A 21,263-nucleotide genomic window follows, 5' to 3' on the forward strand; every position below is an offset into this window, starting at 1 on the left:
CAAAACCAAAACATCTCATCTTTGTAATCATGCCACGAAAACATTTAATGTTTTAAAATTATTTATTGTTCCATAAACTAATATAAGCTGACAAGTTTGATCACCATCAACTGAGGTTGTTGCCTTCATGGTCCTATTCTTCACTACTCCTCGTCATCAGTTCCTTCAATATGTCATACATATTAAAACCATTAATAAAAAGTAAGGTATCATATACTAAGTAATGAAAAATAAATCATCATATGATTCATACCTAATGTGGAAACTTCCTTTTGTTTCTTCCTTATGATGGATTCAAGATTGTAAAGCCAGACCTTATAAAATACTTGTCATGACATGCATGTGATGGATAGCATGTTTGCATGCTAGGAAAGCCCCGAAAATCGTTAAAAGCCGATAGTGTACTTAATAGTATAACTAAGTTGAACTAAGCCTCGAACTAGATCAAATGGAGAATTGAAGATGAAATTGAGAATTTTAAAGTCCCAAAATGACTTAAAATGGTGATTCAGAGTTCGAGGATCAATTTAGAGTCAAACGAAAAATTTCGTTATCCAAAGGTAAAATGGTAATTTTACCACTCGAGAAAAAAATAGAAATTTTTTTGAAAGATTTTGATCATATTTGACTTATTAGAGTATAATTTGAGGTTAAAAAGTGAAAAATTTTAATCTCGGTATTTTTCGGAGCATAGGGGTAAAATGGTAATTTTGCCACCTCAGGGGCAAAATCGTAATTTTCCACCACCAAGACATTTGTCCAGCACATGATCTTCCCTTATCTTCATTTTGACCTTTGACTAATCATGTGGTGGAGAATGGAAGCATAATTATTAAAGTATAAAAAAACAAAAAGAAAAATGGACTAATAAGCATGTGACATGTGTCAAGTAAGAATATTTTATTATTTTGTATAAAAATCAGCCCATATTTATCCCATTTTCTCTTCATGTGGCCGGCCATTGTAAGAACAAAGAGAGGAAAGGAAAAACACAAAACCTAGGTGGGAAAATTGAAGAAAAAGTGTGAGATTTCAAGGAATCAAGCAATCAAAAGTAAAATTTCTTGATTTTGACTTGTGATCTACCTTTCCCATGCATTTCTCCTTATTTTTCATGGTTAAATTTCATGTTTTCATGGTGAATTCATGGCTGACCAAATGGGTATGAGAGAGAATGAAGTTGTATTGATTTGATTCTAAGTTATGTTAGTGTTTTTAGTTAGTTTAGCATATTTAGAAACAAAACAACAAGAAAAAATTTCATTTTCTCCCATTACCCATAAGAGGCCGAATTTTCTAGGGAGAATATTGAAGCTGAAATTAATGATATTTCATGATATTTTGGTGATATTTGATGTTTGGTGAGGCTAGAAATTAAATGGGAAATTTTGGTGTGAAAATTCAAATTTTTGCTCTATGTATAGACATGTGTGATTATTGATCCAGGATTGATAAATTAAACCTCATTCATAGTCATTGAGGTAATTTAGGTATAATTGGAGTGTAGAAAGTGAAAAGAATTGATTTGGAGTTAAATTGGAGATTTTAGCCGATTAGACCGAATATGGTGTGACTTAGGTCGAATATCACATCTAAGCGATTAATCGGACATTTTGCATTTCATATCATGCATTAGTAGTCTAAATTAGTTTAATTTCAAGTTAGTACCAATGTGGTGAATTTCTCGATTTTGTACTATGTTAAGGTGATGAGTCCTCCGATAAAGGCAAGAAAATTGCATCTGAGGATCAATAGTCAGAATACTTCAAAAATTCGCACTGTAGAAATTGTGAGTAAACTTACTATCATTTTAATTATCTAGGGTGGTTTTTAGATGATTTCATGAATTCTATGGAAAAATGGATTTAAAAAGGTAAATTTTCAAGTTTTATGAATAAATGTGTTTTAATGAAATTAATTTATAAATTGTTTTGAAATTAATAATGACTTTGAAAAATAGAGTACACGGAGACTGTTAATTGTTGCAATTCGATTGTTTAAATTGATTGGCTTATGATAAATTGGCATGATTGGCTTATTGGCAATTGTATTGAAATACAAATTGTTTGGTTGCGTTGAAAGGCTATGAATTATAATAATTGCCATATCATGTTATTGAATTTTATTGATTGGTGGGATAATTATTAGCTTACTGTAGTAGGTGGGTTCCGTGGACCAGTCTGAGAGAGGCATGGTAACCCCGTTTATATGTGCTCACCTCAGTTGTAGAGGCGCGTAGGGTAACTCCCGAGGTGATATTTGAGATCACTTCACGCTGAACCACCACGTGATGGTGAACTCAGCCAACGCCAAGGAACGGTTGTGATATCCAACGAAAAATGTGTTTTATGCGAAATGTAAATTTTTAACAACCTTAGCGGTTTCTGTAGGATGCCTTGGCCAAGGTGTCCCCGAGGATGGATTTATGGCACAAGCCTGGTTTTATGAGATTCATAAGCCTCTTTACGTATTTTAAATGAAATGTGTTCTAATGATGTGACCCAGTTTACGATAATTTACTTTATTGTCTCCATGTACTCAACTCTAGATGTTTATGATGATGTTTGTTTATACATTGGGATTTTATAATCTCACCACCCTCCTTTCCACCCATTTCAAGCTTAGTATAAGCTGTAGATAGCTGATAACGTCGAAGGTTACAGTTGACTCGACTACTTCAAAAATCGTAGGTTCATAGCCTTCTTTCACTTTTGTCATTTGGGGGCCCACGTGTCACTGTAAATTAAATTTCATACTTTAGTTATCTGTACTATTGTATGTAAGAATTTATTTTGCTTTTACTCTGATAAAAAAATTAATTACGTAGTGTTCTAAAAATATTGTTTTAAGTTGGAAATGAGAAGTTGATATTTAAGCCTTGCGGGGTTTCGGTTGACATTTCGGGTAATGAGTGTCAATCGAAACATTGCGGCAGTTGTCACGGGCTCTAGGGGAGTTCCGGGTCGTGACAAAGATAGTCCTTGCAATTGCTCCTCCAATGCCTTAGTTTGACGCAGAAATGACATTTGTCATTGTCCTTGTCCTTCTTCACTCCTCTAATAGGCTTCATACCTTTCGAAGTTTTTGATTTTTCACCCTTGTCTTTCTTAAAAAATTTTCTTTTCTTAAAAGAGACAAGATGAACTAAAAGCTTCTCCTTCGCAATGATGTTCTCAACTTGTGTTAACGTGTTCAATAAACTTGATAGGGTCACCTCAATCTTATTCAAGACAAATTGTGAATATCTTTCTAGTAACGAAGAAAGTACAAGGTATATGCTTAAATCATGATCCATAACCTAACCCAACTTCTCGAGTCAAGTGATATATCTTATCATCTTTAGCACATAAGGCCTTTTCAGGCTTCCTTTAGACATCTTACATTAGAACAATTCTCTTGAAATGTCGAATCTCTCTGTGCAACTTTCCTTATTAAACATTTCTCTAAGGTTTAGGATAATATCCAAGGCATTCATAGCTTCATGTTGCTTTTGAAGATTTGGAGCCATATTAGCCAACATCACACATGTGGCTTGATCAAGATCATCCATATAAACTCTATAGCCTCTTTTTCCTCATTTGTAGCATCATTACTAGGTTCCTCAATTCTCCAAAAAAGAGGGCTCTAAAATGACATAGTTTTGAAAAAAGAAAGAAAAAAATAAGAAAGAAAAAGAGAAAAGGAAAGAAGAAATAAAACACAAGCAAATTACAACTACAAGTAAGGGTTTGGGTGTGGTGGTAAAGGTTCTGACATACTTGCTAGAGGTCTTGGGTTTAGAGATGTCAATGGGTACCCTATTACAAGGTACCTGCGGATACCCGAATCGGGTTCGGGTAGGATTCGGGTACCACCTTTTGGGTAACTGTTACTTGAACCCCAATTATCATTTATAAATATTTTATTATTATTTTAATAATTAAATTAAAAATATATAATTTTTACCAACTTTACAAGCAATTCTTTTTGTTAAAAACTAACAAATATATGAAAAGTATGGTTACTCTAATTATTAATATGATGACATTAATATATTGAAATTAAAAAATTATTAAATTATTAATCATGTTTAAATAATATGAATATCATATCATATTTTAAAGGAATATAATTACTATTATATATATATATACACTTTTAACATATATATATTTACTTTCTATTTTGTGTTTTAACATTACAAAAATTATAACTTAAAAAATTATTAATTATAATATATATACTATTATTTATATAAACTTATAACATATATACTTAAAAAGAGCTTTTGAGATTAGAATAGTTTTCGAACTTAACTATTTTTTTTAATTTCATGAAATTAAGGACAAATGCATATAGATAATTAAATTAATTCATGAAACTATTATTATTAATTAACTTGTAATGTCTTTCAATATATATAGTTTAGATATTGTGTTAATTTATAAGAAATATAATTACTATTATATATATATTAAAATATTTTTAGTATATATATACTTTAAATATAAATATATTTACTTTTTATTTTGTGTTAACATTACAAAATTATAATTTATGAAATTATTAATTATAATATATATAACTTTGTTTATATAAACTTATAATATATAAATCTAAAGAGAAGTTGTGAGGCTTGAATAGTTTTGAAACGTGGTTATTTTTTTAATTTCATGTAATTAAAAACAAACTTGCATAGTTAATTAAATTAATTCATGAAACTATAATTATTAATTAACTTGTAATGTCCTGTAATATATACACTTTATATATATTAAGTTCATTTATAAAGAATATAATTACTAATATATATATATATATATATATATATATATGAGTGTGTGTATGTGTGTGTGTGTATATATATATATGTACTTTAAATGTAAACATATTTACTTTCTATTTTGTATTAACATTATAAAAATTATAACTCATAAAATTATTAGCTACAATATATATACCTTTATTTATATAAATTTATAATATATAAATGTAAAGGGAAGTTGTGAAATTAGAATAGTTTGGAAACTTAGTTATTTTTTTAATTTCTTATAATTAAGGATAAACCTATATAGTTAATTAAATTAATTAATGAAACTATGATTTTTAATTGACTTGTAATGTCTTTTAATATATATACTTTATATACATTGAATTCATTTATAAGAAATATAATTACTATTATATATATTAAAATACTTTTAATATATATTTACTTTCTATTTTGTGTTAACATTACAAAAATTATAACTAATAAATTTTTTAATTATGTTAGAGATATTTGTTTTTAATTATTTAAATTTAAATTTTATTATTTGTGTGTTTTAATTAATTTAATTATTAGTAATTTATATGGAAAATATAAGAGAAATATTATTATATATGGATACAGATTCAGATTCGAGTAATTGGGTCCCCATAAATAGTATTTTACTATTTTTTTTATATAATTGACTTTTTAAACGAGTTAGAGTAATTATAAGGTAGTAGGGATGTATTAGGGTTAGGGTAGTAATTTTAAAAAAAATTCGAGTAGTTAATAAGGTTTGAGTAGTTTATTTTTAACAGGGTTCGGGTTCAAATACCTCAAAATTAACAGGTACCCCACCCATTGACATCCCTACTTGGGTTTGAACCTCAATAACAGCATGTCTTGTTTTGAATAATAAGAGTGCCATGTGGTAACCTCTTGTGGTGCCATGTGGTGCCTCGATATCCGATGCTAACGTGGTAGTGCCATGTCAGCATGTCTTGTTTTGAATAATAAAAGTGCCACATGGCAACCTATTATGGTGCCATGTGGCTCCTTGATATCAAATGCTGACGTGGTAGTGCCACATCAGCATGTCAGTGACATGGCAGTGCCATGTCAACGCTTAAACTCGAAAAGTGTGATGTGGCATTTCATGCTGACATGGTAATATTATAACGGTAAATTTAAATGAAAAATGTTAGAGAGACTAAATTGAAGCAATTTTCAAAATTAAGAGACTAAAATGTTATAATTTTGAGTAGAGAGACTAAATTGAAGAAAACACCTTAGTACAGGGAGTTCCCAAATATTTTGACCAATATTTCACCTTTCAAGCTCCTTAAACACATAATCATACTCATATGCATATTTTTAACTCATCAAGTAGCATGGCACAAACCATAGATAGTGTTTATCAAAGTTGGGGTTGTTACACGCTAATTCGCTACCTTACTCATATATAAAAATATGGGGTTTCATAATAAAGTTAAATTGAAAACAAAAGAAATATTGGGATCCACTCTTGCACTATCAAGATAATAGCGATCTAATCCAATTCCCATTGTTGAAAAACTCCAACAATTGGCTAACTCAAAAATGTTAAGAATTATTAAAACTATAGACGTACATACGTGTATATATATATATGTTTTTCAACACTTGTATATACATAAAACATTGTATATATACACTTGTATATATGTATATATATATGTATGTATATACATAAAACATATATATATGTATATACATAAAACATATATATGTGTATATACATAAAACATATATATATATATATATGTATTTAAAAAATACAAAAAACAATTTTTTAAAATTTAAAAATATTTTATCAACACTTGCTTTTCTATTTATATACATTGTGTTATATTATAGATAATAGATCATTTAAATTACAAAATAGATTTTTTTAGTATATTTGTGTAGATTGAATCAAAGTACATATCCATACGTCTGGTATAAATGATGAAATATTAAAAATTAAATATAAAATCTCTAAATCACACCTTATTTCAAAAGCTGCTAAAAGGTGAAAGAATATATAAAAAGAAATAACTGATTAAAAATAAACAAATAATTAAAATGCAACAACAATCCTGAAATTAGTAACAAGTGAAAAAAGCCTTGGTAATCTATATCCAATTGACTTGTAAATTAAACAATATTTCTAATTTGTATAATGATATGATATGCAATTGGATAAACTCATAAACAAGTGTCTTTTTTTTTAATCTATTGTATGTATTTAGACTGATTCCGACTTAACTTGTTTTAAGAGCATTTACAAAGAAAGAAAGGCATACAGGAGGAATAGGAGTATCACATGCAAATCACTCCCCTTGTTGAGCATTGATACCTCATCTTGTCCCATAAGCATCTCTCTTTTTCCCAGCTGCTTTTCACCTATAACACACACACCAGCCACTTTTACGTGCACTCTTCTAACAGCCCGATAAAGTTTCTTCTTTTCAAATCCACTCTCTCAATCTCTCATGTATTTTAAACCGTTAAAGTTTCAGCATAATCAAGATCTACTGGAAAAAAGGCAGACAAGGGGGCTTTGCAGATGGTCTTTGCTGTTTTTGGATACCCCATGGAAGTTCAGACCCTTGTTTTGTTCCCATTTTCAGTCAACCATGTATTTAAAAACCAATACCAAAAGCTTTAATCTCGTCTCTCTTCATCACAGCTCTGCATAACCCTCTTACCTGAAGGACACCAGGTTTTGTTTCTCTCATCTGCTTTCTAGCCTAATCAAACTTCAATTCCCTTTCTTCTTCATAGCATAAAGAAAAACAAATAGTAGAAATAGTCTAAAACCTATCTCTTTTTCCTATGTTGATGCAAGCTGTTTTCTGGAATCTTGCTCTCTTATCTTCCAGCTTTATTATATGATTCGGGATTGTAGTTCTGTCATATTTGGCTTACTGTTTATTCATCTGAAGTTATCATCTTTAGTTGCATATAATTTCAGGGGCTACACAGAAACAGCTCGGAGATGGAAAAACTCAACTCACAGCTATATTGGCAGAACTACTGCATAATCAAGGAAAACGAAAGGTTGAGGAGGAAGGCTCAACAGCTGAACCAGGAGAACCAGGCTATGTTGTCTGAGCTGAAGCAAAAGCTAGCCAAAGGACGCTCCAATCCAGAACAAGGCTCCTGTCTTAGCTCCACATCCAACCCAAACTACAGTGACCCCAGCAAACCGTAACCATAATCATAAGACTGCATTCATTGCATTTATTTTTAACCACAGGTACCTTTCTGCTGTTATCTATGCAATTTCTATATTGGAGAAAGAAAATATTGGTTTATTTGAATAATGAAGTTCTGAGCACCAAAATATGAATGACACGATAATTTTAACTTTCTATTCTCTCTCTAATATTCGTTAACACTAAGAATACACAATTAGTCCACAATCAGCTTCCTGTCTATGCTGGAGAAAATTTGGTAAAATGCCTTGAAGTGTTTGTAAGCAATGTCTATATCGTCCTTCCCACATACTTCTCTCACACTGCAAAAATGCAAATCAAGAGTAGGAATAAAACTAAAACCTACAGGAAAAGGACGAAAAAACAGAGCAGCATTAAAAGAACACAGCAACTTATCCGATGGCAGAAGCAAGTGATATAAAAGTTTTTGGCCTCAAGTGGTTATGACACGTATGAGATCTTACTAAGAAAAGTGCAACACTTAGTTAATCCCATTTGATAAACTGGCCATCCAAGTGCACTTGAATAAGCCATTTGACTTGCAGAACTAAACTGTTGATCATGTTATAGATGATTTGTTAAGAATAAATTTATGTTTTTTTGGCCACATTAATAAATTTAGTTAAATGTGTTTTAGAAGTCAAACCTTGTAGGTATATTTCTTGAGTCACACATGTTTATAAATAGGGCAAATGCAGCAATATATAAATCCTATATGTTGCAAGTCCTACCATGCATTCACAGGAGAATTATTTGTGCAGCTCCAATACATAAATTCAGAAACATAGTAGAATTTAATACCTGTGCATAGAAAGCTGAGCAATGCCACAATCAACAGTACGTATGCCCACTCCTGAAGCAAGTATTGGACCAATGGTGGATCCGCATCCCATATCATTTCTTACCACAAAATCCTACAAGGAAAGGACAGAATAAAATGCAGTAGCAACTGGCTCAAAGAGAAAAAATATATAAAAGCTAGAAGTATGTGAACATATCTGTGAACTGTTTTTGTTTTCTTTTTTTTTGCTATATTCACTTCTCAACTATCCATCACCATAGTTTATGTTTCCAAGATTCACTTCTCAACTATCCATCACCATAATTTATGTTTCCAAGACACAGGATCCATAAGAATTACATTAACACTTGGAAATAATATCCACTTATTTTTCATGTCCTGATAATTGTAGGAATTGATGACTGTAGGACAAGAATACATAAATCCTCTAACACTTATTATAAGAACCCAAAACCAAGACAATCTGATTTATTTTTTAGCTCAGTCAAAGCTACCAACAAGAAAAAGTGGTTTACTGGATGAGTCAGTTTTGGATATGAATGGCTGGGGAGCCAAATTATAATCCTCTGCTATGTAACTTCCAAATAATGATGCTCTACTAATATCTCAAATCTGTAACGACCTAAACAATTTATTTCTACGGGGAACTTTAAATGAATGACACCAAACAATTACTCATCAGAAGACATTAAATTAGCCTTTAGCCTTTAGCCTTTTGCCTTTCAAATGGCATAATATAACTCCTAAAATCTGTTCACATATCAGTGACATCCTACATTTCTCCAAAAGTCAAACCTCTTCTATTCTACATCCACCAACCCCGTCAACCACACCCCAAAACCCACCCCCTCCCCCCCCCCCCCCGACCCAAAAATAAATAAATAACTAACAAAAATAAAAAACACATGAAAGCAGAAGGGGCAGCTTTTAACATTTGTTTGTGAGTCATGTAATATTGTATTTCAAAACCACCTACCTTTCTCCAAACGTCAAACCTCTTCTATTCTACATCCACCAACCCTGTCACACCTCCGCACCCCCAAAAAAATAAATAAATAACCAAAATAAAAAACAGGCAAAAGCAGATGCAGTAGCTTACCGTATGTCAAGAAGTCTCTCTCTCTCTCTCAAATAAAAGCCTTATAAAATGAGTTAAGCACTCTCTCGTATTCAAGCAACATAATAAAGAAACTTTCATGCATGAAAGGTTAGAGTGAGATTATACCAATTTGATTCTATAAATCAATCTCTTTAATCAATCCTTTTGGTAATCAGATATCTCAATGATGACAACAATGAAATTTTGGATTTTAATAAAAGTTTACCATGACAAACATGAAAGCAAATATGTGCCATAAGGATCAGAAATTAAGGCAATCAATCATCTCAATGATTATGTGACATAGCTCCTTTTCTCTGATAGTTTTAAAGACACTGATCTACTTATAAGTTTTGCCTTTAGCTTTTTTACTGTAATATCTTGCAATGTAAGCATTTTACATGGACAGGAGGGGCACCTAAAGGCTAGCCCAGGAATATGCAAATATCATATGACAAATAAGATAAGACATACTAATTTTAATTCCTTTTCAGACAAATGGATGGATGATGCTAGTGCTGGATTTTTTCAATATCCTTTTCTGGTCCTCACTTAAGTTTCTAATCTCTTTAGTAATATTTAAACATGGAAAGAAAAATTAGACCATCAAGAGGCTTAGTTAATCTTCAGAATTTAAAATGATTTTCAGGCTACTGTGCAGCAAAACACATGCAATTGTTTCCCATGGCATTGAAAAAGGCACCTCAAAAAAAAAAAAAAAAAAAGAATGCCTACATAAGTACTTGTTCAGCAAGCAATGAGTGAACTGATTCAATTGTAATTCCTTTGATTATAATATGGAAATGGAGTCACCTGAGTAGGAAGGTTATGAATTTTTCCTACTTCTTTGAAGAGAAAAGCTGTTACTCCACTGGTAGCATAACGCTGGTTTGCATTATGCTTGATCACAAGACCTTTACGCATTTCTGGCCGATGGTGTTCTTCATGCTTATCCATGAAATTTGGATGAACTCCATGGGCCATATCAGCAGATACTATAGAGAAACAAGTTAAGAGAAAAGCATTAAAGAGTACATTGATACAACAGATGGTAAGTGCAACATATGTAGAGATAGCAACTGAATTCAACCTCAACCATACAACCAAAAATTTGATAGTTTTTTGTCCTTTTCCAGGCAACAGTCTTGCATCAATGCATGAACATTTATGTAGGATTACATATTTACCATATATGCATGTGTTTATCTCCACTATCAGAATTAATCTCAGAAAGCCAAGTAAAACCCTAATTTGGAAACTTCACTTCTTCTCCCGCCCCCCCCCCCCCCCCCACACCCTCCAACTTCCTGATATCTCCCAAGCTAGGGTTGGTACCAGCAAAGATAGAAGAATACAAGGTCAAGCATATTATGCAATAGCTTGGCATTCACATCAAAACAGCTAAAAGTAGGTGTAATATTCATCCTACAAGAAAGGATTATATACCACAGCATAAAAGAAGTTGATTGTTGTTGCATGCAGAAGTTATGGTGAGTCCTTTAAACATTTTCTGCTTCTGTATCTAGAATCGCACAGGCTTAATCTTTTTTCCTGGCATACATTGTATCAAAAAAGAACAATGGTTTGAGCTACTAGCACATGAACATTGAAGGTTAAACCGTATCATGGACATAGGGTGTCAAAATCTGTGAGTTGTGTCTTACAGTTAGGCATGCATGCCTTTGGTATTCTCATCACTCAAGATACTAGGCAGGGTTATGCACAGAACAATGTCTGATCTACTAGCATCTGAAAATTGGGAAGTTAAAAGGCCATTGGAATCGAAATGGTAGAACAATGTACATAGTTTCCATATCAGACCAGAAAACAACTCACTTGAGTGCCTAATCCCTAATTCAACCCGTTTAATGGGGTTTCAACTGGATGGAGAATATTATATTTTTAATATAATTTTTTATTTAAATATATAATAAATATGGTTGAAAGTTTGACAAAAGTATGCCTTTAACTTTATGATTTGACCATTAATCAATAATTAAAATGGTGAAAGTTTCAATCTCCTCTTGCAAAAAAATGTTGGAATATAAAAATGTTAATTTGAATGAACTGAAACTGGTTCCATTCAGTCTAACCTGGTTCAACACAAGTTTCAATGATTCTTGACTAGTCTGTTTAGAAAGCGCATCTTGGACCAGACAAGCAACTGATCTCCACTTCAAATGGTCAGTGTTGTCTCAATTCAACGACTACAATCAGCCAGTCTGGTCCATATTTCAAAATAGTGTTAACTTATAAGCTCTGACCCGTAGTCTTTGGATCAAAAGAAGAAGTGTCATGTTAAGGGGACTGATCTACATCTGAATAAGCTCGAGTGAAAGCTCAAGCTTAACTTGAGCCAGTTGACGTGTCTAATTTGTATGCTTCTTCCTTCAGAACTTTTCAAATGGCTAAAGCTCAACGACATCTGTTGTTATGTAGCCTAGACTCAGGTGTGAATGCCTTCATCCTTTGTTATTCTATCAGACTAAGTTGCTCAAACCTGCCCCTTGCCTGTCCTGTTTTCAAGATTTGGGATTTGAGGGCAACTCTAAGGGTCCATTTCCTTTGAAGTAAAAACTTTTCCAGAATATATTTTCAGGAAGTAGAGGTGTTGCAACCAAGGGATATAAAACAGATGAAACAAAAAGTTTTATCTTAAAAGACATAAGCAATTCTTTTTAGAGTGGATGTTGAGGTTAATGACCATCCCTTGCAAATTATGTTGATCATTGTGGATGATTTGGTGTCAATTGACACTCATTGAGGAACATCTGACAGTTGAACCAATTAATATGTACAAAATTGTGACATTGTCACCTTCAACAAAATCTAATGAGTGTCCATTGCTGTTTGGAGTGCATGCAGTGGCAGTTTTTTGGAGAGGCCTTCTATGCAGTAATCTATAGTTTAAGATTTACATTTGTATTTTTGTTCCTTAGAACTTAATATAAGATTTTTGTAAGATGATTAATTTATAATGTGGAATGTTTTTATTATGCAGGATTATTAATTTTGATCTATGCATATATTTTTAATTATTTATTATTATATAATATTTTTAATATTGAAAATTAGGTTTTGGATGTCCACAATTGATGAATATTGATATTTTCAGGTATTAGAGAATTGGGTATTTATAAAATTTTTAAATTTGAGTGATGGTGGAAAATATTTTCTACAAAATGATCCAAACAATAGAAAATGTTTTCGACAGTTTATCCAAATAACAAAAAACATTAAATTTTCCTGTAAAATATTTTATACAAAAAAGATTTTCCCTAGTAAGTTATTGTACAATTACCAAACGCACCCTAAGGTTTGAACTTCCACACAAATGTGTTTTGAATACAATAAGATGGAGGCATAGGCTCACAAGAGTGTGTTTGAGTACAGTAAGATGGAGGCATAGGCTCCTATTTTGCATATTTGGCAGGCAGAGGATAAGAACTTGCAACCATCCTTTTCAAAAGAGAAAAAAGCCTACTTGCTGAAAAAGTACGCTTAATAAGTAATAAAAGTATTTAACGCAATTAAGAACAGAAGGTGGGAAGGGTGAGATGGAGGCCTAGCATAGCCTTCTATTTTTCATATTTGGCAAGAAGAGGGCTTAAGCTTTCAACCATCCTTTACTGAAGGGAAGGCAAAAAAAGAGCCTATTAGCTGAAAAGTATTCTTAATAATCAATAAAAGTATTAATGTAATTAAGCACGGAAGGTGGGAAGGGTGAGATGGAGGCATAGGCTTCTATTTGTCATATTTGACATGCAGAGAACTTAAGCTTTCAACCATCCTTTAAAGAAGGGAAGGAAAAACAAGAGCCTACTTGCTGAAAAAGTATTTTTAATAATTAACAAAAGTGATAACATAATTATGACGGAAGCATTAATTATGACAAATGCAATTATGTGATTAAAGGCTTCCAGCTGAACCATACCAAGAAAAGATTGGCGAATTGCACGGTCAAAGGCACTCCCACCACCATAACTATTCGCTAAGGAACCAACAATGCGTCTCATTGCCTGAAACATCGTTGGTGCCCCAGCTCCTTGAAATGAATCCGAACCTACCTGTCCAACATAAGTAAGAACCTTGTAATTGAGTCATTCTGGGAGGAAGATGTGCATAAAAAAGACTCATATTTACAGGATAAATACCACATAAAGATGCCTAATTGAGAACATAAAACATCTGGTTTTAGCAGCTCACTTTAAAACAACACTTTGCTGCTATAATCTTAAAGGTGTAAAAGTAATGCAATCTTTTATAGACTTCAACCTTATAAAATTAGCTTCCAAAGCATCACAGAAGAAATTCTCTCAGCTAAAGATTTCTTCTTGTTTTCAGGCAAAAACAAAAAGGTAAGGATTTCTTTCTTACAGATTTCTTATATGGCACATTTTTACGCTGAGTGCAACTCAGATTGCATGCACATGCTAACAGACACATTGTGCATGGTGATGAAGCATATCCAGAATAAAATCCTCAGCAGAAGCAATACAGGTCAAAAGTCATGTCTGTGTCAATAATTGTTAAGGTTTGGTTTTATGTCTAGATGTCTTCAACTTGAGTTAAGCAGTCTTTTTTTGGGTTGAATTCAGGTTTCTCATGAAATAATCTCAGGTAAAAGATTTATTTCATTAGAAATTTACCCATATAGCATGCTTTTAGGTAGGGCAACTCAGATTTCATGCACATGCTAATGAGCAAAATTAGCATGAGGATAATTGTAAAGCACATGCAAACAGATAATTCATAGCAGGTGTCAAATTCCAGGTTGCAAGCCATGCTTGTGACAATAATTGTGTAGCATTTGTGTTTATGCTTCGACTTTTATAATTTGATGGAATACTCATTTCATTTTCAGAGTAAATGGGTTCATACCATGTTGAATTTATGCTTCTCTAGGGTTGGGTTTGAGCCATGTTATTGCATTATGTTCACAATTAAACCTTAAACCATGCAATCCAGCCATTCTAATAGGCTCAAGCTCCTTTGATAAGCATACAAAAATAAATATAGCTAAGGCTAATTACCTCCTCATTATCAAATAAAGCAACCATCCGAATAGCATGTTCACTTGATAAATCACCAGGTGATCCACATGAATCAACCAGAGCTCTCAAAGCACAATAACTCGAAGCAAGGTTATCTAACCTTCCAGAGAATATAAATTCGTTGTTGGCGCCTCCAAGGCAGCTAGGTTGGGTATCACAAATATTCAACTCAATATTGACTATGTCATCAACATCACAACACAGCTCATCCGACAAAATCTGCAAGCAAATGTAAGAAATAGATTTAACACAAGTGTTCTATCAATTCCATTAGTTACCTAGATCAGATTGGTGGACACTAATCTTACACGAATAAGGAAATTAATGATTACAAAATCATAGAAGATTAAGATTAAAAAGTCAAGTAACAAATCTAAAAATAGGATAGTACTGGATGTTGCAAGGCAGCAACCACATACAAGATGAGACTAACCATTTGCGAGGTCTAATCATGAAAGACTGCTTTCTCTTTTTCATTTTAAACGAGAACATATTACATAAAATAGTCAACCTTTAAAAAGGTTCATCCATAAAACTTGAAAAACAGCTACCATCCAAATTGGGATAGCAAAGCAGAATCCTATGAAGGTTTCTCCAGACACTCCTTGCATTTTCACATAAAGCCACTCCTAGTTAAGCACATGCCATTGCACTTGTTAGCCTCACACTTTTATATTGCAGTTAAACAATGACCTTTAATCCCATTTCATGGATCTAATAGATTCATTTCTTTTTTTCCCGAGCAGCCTTGTGAATCTAATATCTATGTCATACCATAATGATTTTCTTCCTTTTTCTGTTTTTCAAAAAAAAAAGCTCTTCATAAGGATTGACATTTTTAGTCTTAAATTCATCATTAATTTGAAACGATAAAAACAGTTAAGTAAGGTTTCCAAACTAAATTTGTTTAATACTTTTGTGTATTTCTCAAGCCAAAAGTTTACTTTAAAGATTATTTCTTTGAGCTTAAATGAAAGTCAAATTGAAATTCAAGAAAAATTATTTTCCTTGGACTTAATATAATTTTAGCAGTATTGTTTTTGAGAAAAGAAAACTTTGTATGTTCTTTACTTGACTAGAGCTTTTTCTTAAAAATAAAATGTTCTTGAGCTCTAACATTCTCCTTAAGAAATCAAAATTTGGAAAAATTGAAAGTGAAGAAATATTTTCATAATTAAGCTAAAAGAATGTCCAAAGAATTTTACTTTGCAAATATTTATTTTTGGACTCAAATATTAAGTGAAAAATAATGCTCCACAATTTCTTTAATTTTTATCTCAAGTTTTTGGCTTTAAAATAACTCTCAAATAAATGGCTTTTGAGATTGAAAAAGGTTGGTAAAGGAAAAGAAATTTGAAAAAAGAAACAAAACAAAACCTTCAAGATTTAAAAGTGCAAGATATGAAATTTTGGAAGAAGAAATCAATCCCTGCATGACAAAAATCAACCTGAAGCAATTTTTTGTTCGAGGGATCGATACTCTATGTTGATTTTAGCAACAAATGGTGAAATTTGGCTCTCACACTATCTCGTTCTCTACTTCAGAGTTCTACAACAGCTCCAAATCCAAATCATTTCAAGCTATAAAAAGGACACTCCAACACATTTAGATGGTTAGAGATTCAAAACAAAGAAACAACATTTTCAAGATTTAAAAGTGAAAGATATGAAATTTTGGAAGAAGGGATCAATCCCTACATGGACAAAAGCTCCCTAAAGCAAATTGTTCTTCAAGGGACAGATCCTCTAAGTTGCTTTTAGCAACCAATGGTCAAATTTTGCTCCCACAATGTCTATTTCTCTACTTCAAAGTTCTAGAATGGCTCCAAATCTAGATCATTTCAAGCTATAAAAAGGGCACTCTAACATATTTGAATGGTGAGAGAACAATTTTAAAAGAACATTTACTCAACCTCCACAAGCATTCAAAAAAATTTCAAGTGTCTTGAGCTTCAAAGTTTTTTTCTTGTATTAAAATCTTTGTAAATCATTTCTTTCCACTTATTGGGCAAACATTCAACCTTTTAGAGGTCATTTACTTTTGCAAATTCATTTGTAAAAACCTTAAAACTTATCTAGAATCGAGTGAGGTATCTTCTTGAGTGAATTTTGTGAGTTTTGGTAGAAACTCACTTTGGGGTTTAGAGGTTGAGTTTCTACCTAATTAGAGAGTTAGAGGTTATGCCTTAGCCTTAAAAGGTAGTGGTGTAAAGGTTATACCTTAGCCTTTAAAAGGTATTTATAAAGCTTGATGAAATTAGTGGATTGAACTCCTTAGCAAGAGAAGCTAAGGGAGAGGGCACAGTTGCCTTGGAGGACCAGACCTCTATATATCGTTGTGTTTAATTTCTCTATCCTTTCTACTTTATTTAATTTCAAGTTCATTAGTGCTTAAATTTCATATATACTTCTTATATTGCTGTTTACCAATAAATATTTTTTTAACTTTGATTTTTGAAGATTTTGAAGTCATGCCAATTCACCCCCTCTTGTTTTCTCATCCACACTTGAGTTAACAGACATAATTGCAACTATAATATTATCACCATGTCAAAGCCTTTCTTCTTCCTGTCAGAGCTTCTTTCGAACAGATCCAGAGAAGGGTAAGGCTTAATCCATAATTATAGCAATGCATTATTAAACCAATTTTAAACTTCTTAAACCGCTCGTAACGATCATAATACAAATGCATATACCTGCATAAGTAGTGGATGATGAACAGCCTTGGAAGACAAACTACTTTTCTCTTTTGGTTCTGCAGCTTCTTCTTCTGGTTTTGTTGCAAGTAGTGGAACAAGGTGAGTCTCTAGATTTGGTTTAAATCCATCTGTGTTCACTGTGCTAAACAATGAAAAGATAAAAAATAAAAATAAGTAGGTATATGCATGAGAAGGATGCATTAACAATCTATCCAATAAAACCATTATCTTACAAGCATGAAAGATTCAATTTAAAATTAAAAGAAATTTGAAAGATCTTATGGTAAGAACCAAACAATACTTTTTTATTGACCCTTTTCTTATTAAGATAGAGAAGGAAATAGAATTTTGGAAAACTGATCTTACAAATATTCACTACCTGCTACAGTTATGCAATATCAATATTTTCAGCAACTGTAAATCTTGAAATTTTACCACTGAAGCTATAGCATTCCCCATTTATACAAAAGTTAGTGTATGAATGATTTTGAAGACAGTTTTGGGGCAAGTGGCTACTTTCAAAAAAAAAAAAGGAACGAAAATGGTAAATTGAAAATTTAAGTGTTTAGGCAACATTATGGGGTGTTATCAAGCAAAAGTATTCATTGTGCTATAATATCAACAATATTTGGAATCCAAAATCAAAATAATAGTTATTCTTTCCAGTACTGAGGAAGTTGCCTCATACGCACAATGTCTACCTCATATTTTATATGTAAAGGTCCCTCCCGGGAGGGGGAGGGTTAGTTTCCCAAAATCAACCTAAGTTGGCCCTAACTTCTTTGTCCTTCCCTTAGATCAAATAGCTACTAAAACACCAAATGCAGACACAACTCTCTCTCCTTTTCAAAGTTCAAGAGCTTTTGAATTGAAATTTACATCAATAGATTTTAACTAAGGTAATGATGAAGATTAAGTTCCATCTCATCAGTGCAGGCATGCATGCACACACACACGGAGAGAGAGAGAGAGAGAGAGAGAGAGAGATGCAAAACAATATAAGACCATGAATAATCACACAATAGTATTCGATTCATCATGGTAAATTTAAAAGGCTTCAATGAATCTAGCATTTAATCATAGTGATATGCTATTATAACATTGTTAACTAACAACGAAAGCCTGAGCCGGTAAGGTTTTCAAATGTTTCATTCTTTGACTGCTCTGCTCCCCCAAAACAAAAGAGAGACTGATTCTGACTAGAAATTGAATAAATAATGGGAAGGTTCGGGAGGAGCAAACCACCACAGGCTTGGTTTAACTAGAATTAAAATGTGGAAATCAAATTAAACATGTTTACCTCTTATCTAGTTATTTTTCCACTTGAATAGCATATGGAATACCTTAACATGCATGATATTGATCAATTTGTTATTTTCAATTTTATACATCAGATCATTTGCTATAGTTAGTGCACAGTTCTTAGTGATCTCTGGGTAGTTCTTAGTGATCTCTGGGTAGTTCTTAGTGATTTCTGTGTGGTTATTTGAAGGAGAAATCATATGGTGATGAAATTACCAATTCAACTTTCCAAATTTTATCCTATTTAAGATTTTAAGGTTGTTTTATTAAGTTTCTATGGCTCACCCAATAGAAATTCATTTCAGGAAGAAATTATATGAATGAAATTACCAACGAATCTGTCCAAAATGTTATCCTATTCAGAACTTGATGGTGTTTTATTACGTTTCTACGACATCTGCAAACAAAAATTATTTTAGTGATACAAATAATAGAAATGACAGAAATCAGTGAAAGAAACATAAATTATGATATAAACTATAGATCAGCAAGACAGGGAACTTTAGCATAAAAATGACACTACAAGAAAAAGCAAGACATGAGTCCTATGACTTTGCAGGATCCCATGCAGGCTCCATTCATAAAAGTCAAGACTCTATCAAATAGAAGAAGAGAACATCATAGCCTATGAAGTTAAAACCCATTTCCTCCTTATCCAATTTATGTGCTCTTATGGTGGCGAAGACTAAAGTAGAGACAACTTCAACAGTGAAATAATATGACCGTCACTACCCAGTGCCAATAAATGCTTTATTAATTAAAACTCAAAAGTATTTGCAATATGGTCACAGAATATAACATAATATAAAATTGGTTGTTTAAGGTAGCAGTAGATGACCGGTTAAGATGAATTGCCAATGTGGGTACTCGTAGAAGAGGTCTCTTTACTTTGACAAGCTTGTGGAGAAATGAACCATCATTAGCTCTAACTATGACTCTTCCTGCAACACTTAGGTCTCTATCAAACCAAGTGTGCCACAAACCACCTCCATAAGTCTGTACATTGAGCATGAGATAATTGGACTTGGATGAAGCTGACTTTGGTTTAAGTTTGAGACAAGGGCTGTCTGTATGCGCAGCAATAACATGAAAGCCATTACCAACAATGTACCTGCAAAACTAACACAAACTTGCCTTAAGATTTCTTCAACTCCAAAAGGTAAAAATTAAAATTTTCAACAGATATAAATTAGTTCCACTCACTTTTCTCCTATGGCGAAAGCAACCAAACAAGACATATTCCTAGTGAAGAAGTAGCGTCCACCAGGCTTAAGGTCCCACTCATCATTCTCATTTAGTAAGTGAAAACCAGCAGCAATCAGCTGTCGTTTCGCTTCAGCTGTAAACAAGAAACTTAACATGTTTGGTCTAAGGTAAATAATTACCCCATAAGGCCTTGTCTCAATGGCTAGGTGGAGGCCCTAAAACCTTTATATCATGCTCAAGTCCCACCATATATGAGTTTGGCTCAACTTTATATTATATTTTCTCCAGCTATAAGCTGATGGGTTTGTTAACTAGTTTCTTCAATTAGATGTACTAATTATTATGTCACAATATGTTCAGAGTATTGTAATTCCTACTTACACATATAATCCCGTAAAAAGAAAATAACAATAAGTAGCAAATCCATTAGCAGAATCAACAGTCAAAACTATCTTCAGTCAAGGTAATACTTGGTTGGTCTTTGAAATGCATCAACAAAAGCTGAAGTTGCAACAGCAGTAGTATATGTTCATATTTTGATAAAAGAAAGAAAATGAATGAAAGCAAACCAGTAGCGTGAAACTGAGTCCAGGATTCGTTGAGATAATCCAAAAGATCTCCAACTATGGACGCATTCGTGGATGATGATGATGACGACGATGATAGTGAGCAGAGCAGAGGAGCAGAGCTGGAGAATTTGCGGCGGCAGAGACTGAAGGCGAAGGAGGAGGAGGGCGAATGAGGAAATCTGGAGAAGACTGATGAAGGGTGGTGTAGGAGTTGCACTCGACTTATCGCTGCCATGGGTTCCGCTCCCTTCCAAGCCAAGCCTCTGTAAATGGGTTGCTTAATTTTGAACGCATATATTGGGATTGGAGAGCTGGCTCCCCCTCCCGGCCTTCTGATCGACTGACTATTTCAAAAAGATCAAAAAATAAAAAATAGTTAAACGGCTTAATAGATAAATTGAAAACGTAAAATAAATATATTTTATTTGCTTTATAATACTTGATATTACAATTAAAAATTTAACATAATTAAATCATATTTTACTTTTTATAATAAACATATTTTGTTAATTTATATATTATTTATTTGCTTTATATATCAAATTATAATAATTAAGATAATCA

At 32.5% G+C, this 21,263-nt stretch overlaps 1 protein-coding gene and 1 pseudogene across 2 annotated transcripts; one reads left to right on the forward strand and one right to left on the reverse strand.

Moving 5' to 3' along the window:
• Window positions 1–7,588: 7,588 nt before the first annotated feature.
• Window positions 7,589–21,044, reverse strand: LOC18586735 (Zn-dependent exopeptidases superfamily protein). Of its 2 annotated transcripts, XR_016023107.1 has the most exons (10): window positions 20,700–21,044; window positions 20,128–20,263; window positions 19,763–20,035; window positions 17,620–17,764; window positions 14,903–15,142; window positions 13,804–13,936; window positions 10,683–10,864; window positions 9,747–9,799; window positions 8,770–8,882; window positions 8,256–8,270 (listed from the first exon to the last, which is right to left on the reverse strand). XR_016023107.1 is itself a non-coding variant. In XM_007010267.3 (9 exons), exons 1-9 carry the CDS (start codon window positions 20,932–20,934, stop codon window positions 8,165–8,167), a joined length of 1,563 nt encoding a protein of 520 aa, XP_007010329.3. In that variant the 5' UTR covers window positions 20,935–21,041; the 3' UTR covers window positions 7,589–8,164. The 2 variants fall into 2 exon arrangements, 1 of the variants encoding a protein (XP_007010329.3); XM_007010267.3 differs by lacking the exon at window positions 9,747–9,799 and having other exon boundaries at window positions 7,589–8,270; window positions 20,700–21,041.
• Window positions 7,749–7,964, forward strand: LOC18586736 (protein LITTLE ZIPPER 4 pseudogene; annotated as a pseudogene).
• Window positions 21,045–21,263: the final 219 nt, after the last annotated feature.

Source organism: Theobroma cacao, chromosome 10, assembly GCF_053813885.1.
Source record: "Theobroma cacao isolate CCN51 chromosome 10, ASM5381388v1, whole genome shotgun sequence".
NCBI lineage: Eukaryota > Viridiplantae > Streptophyta > Magnoliopsida > Malvales > Malvaceae > Theobroma > Theobroma cacao.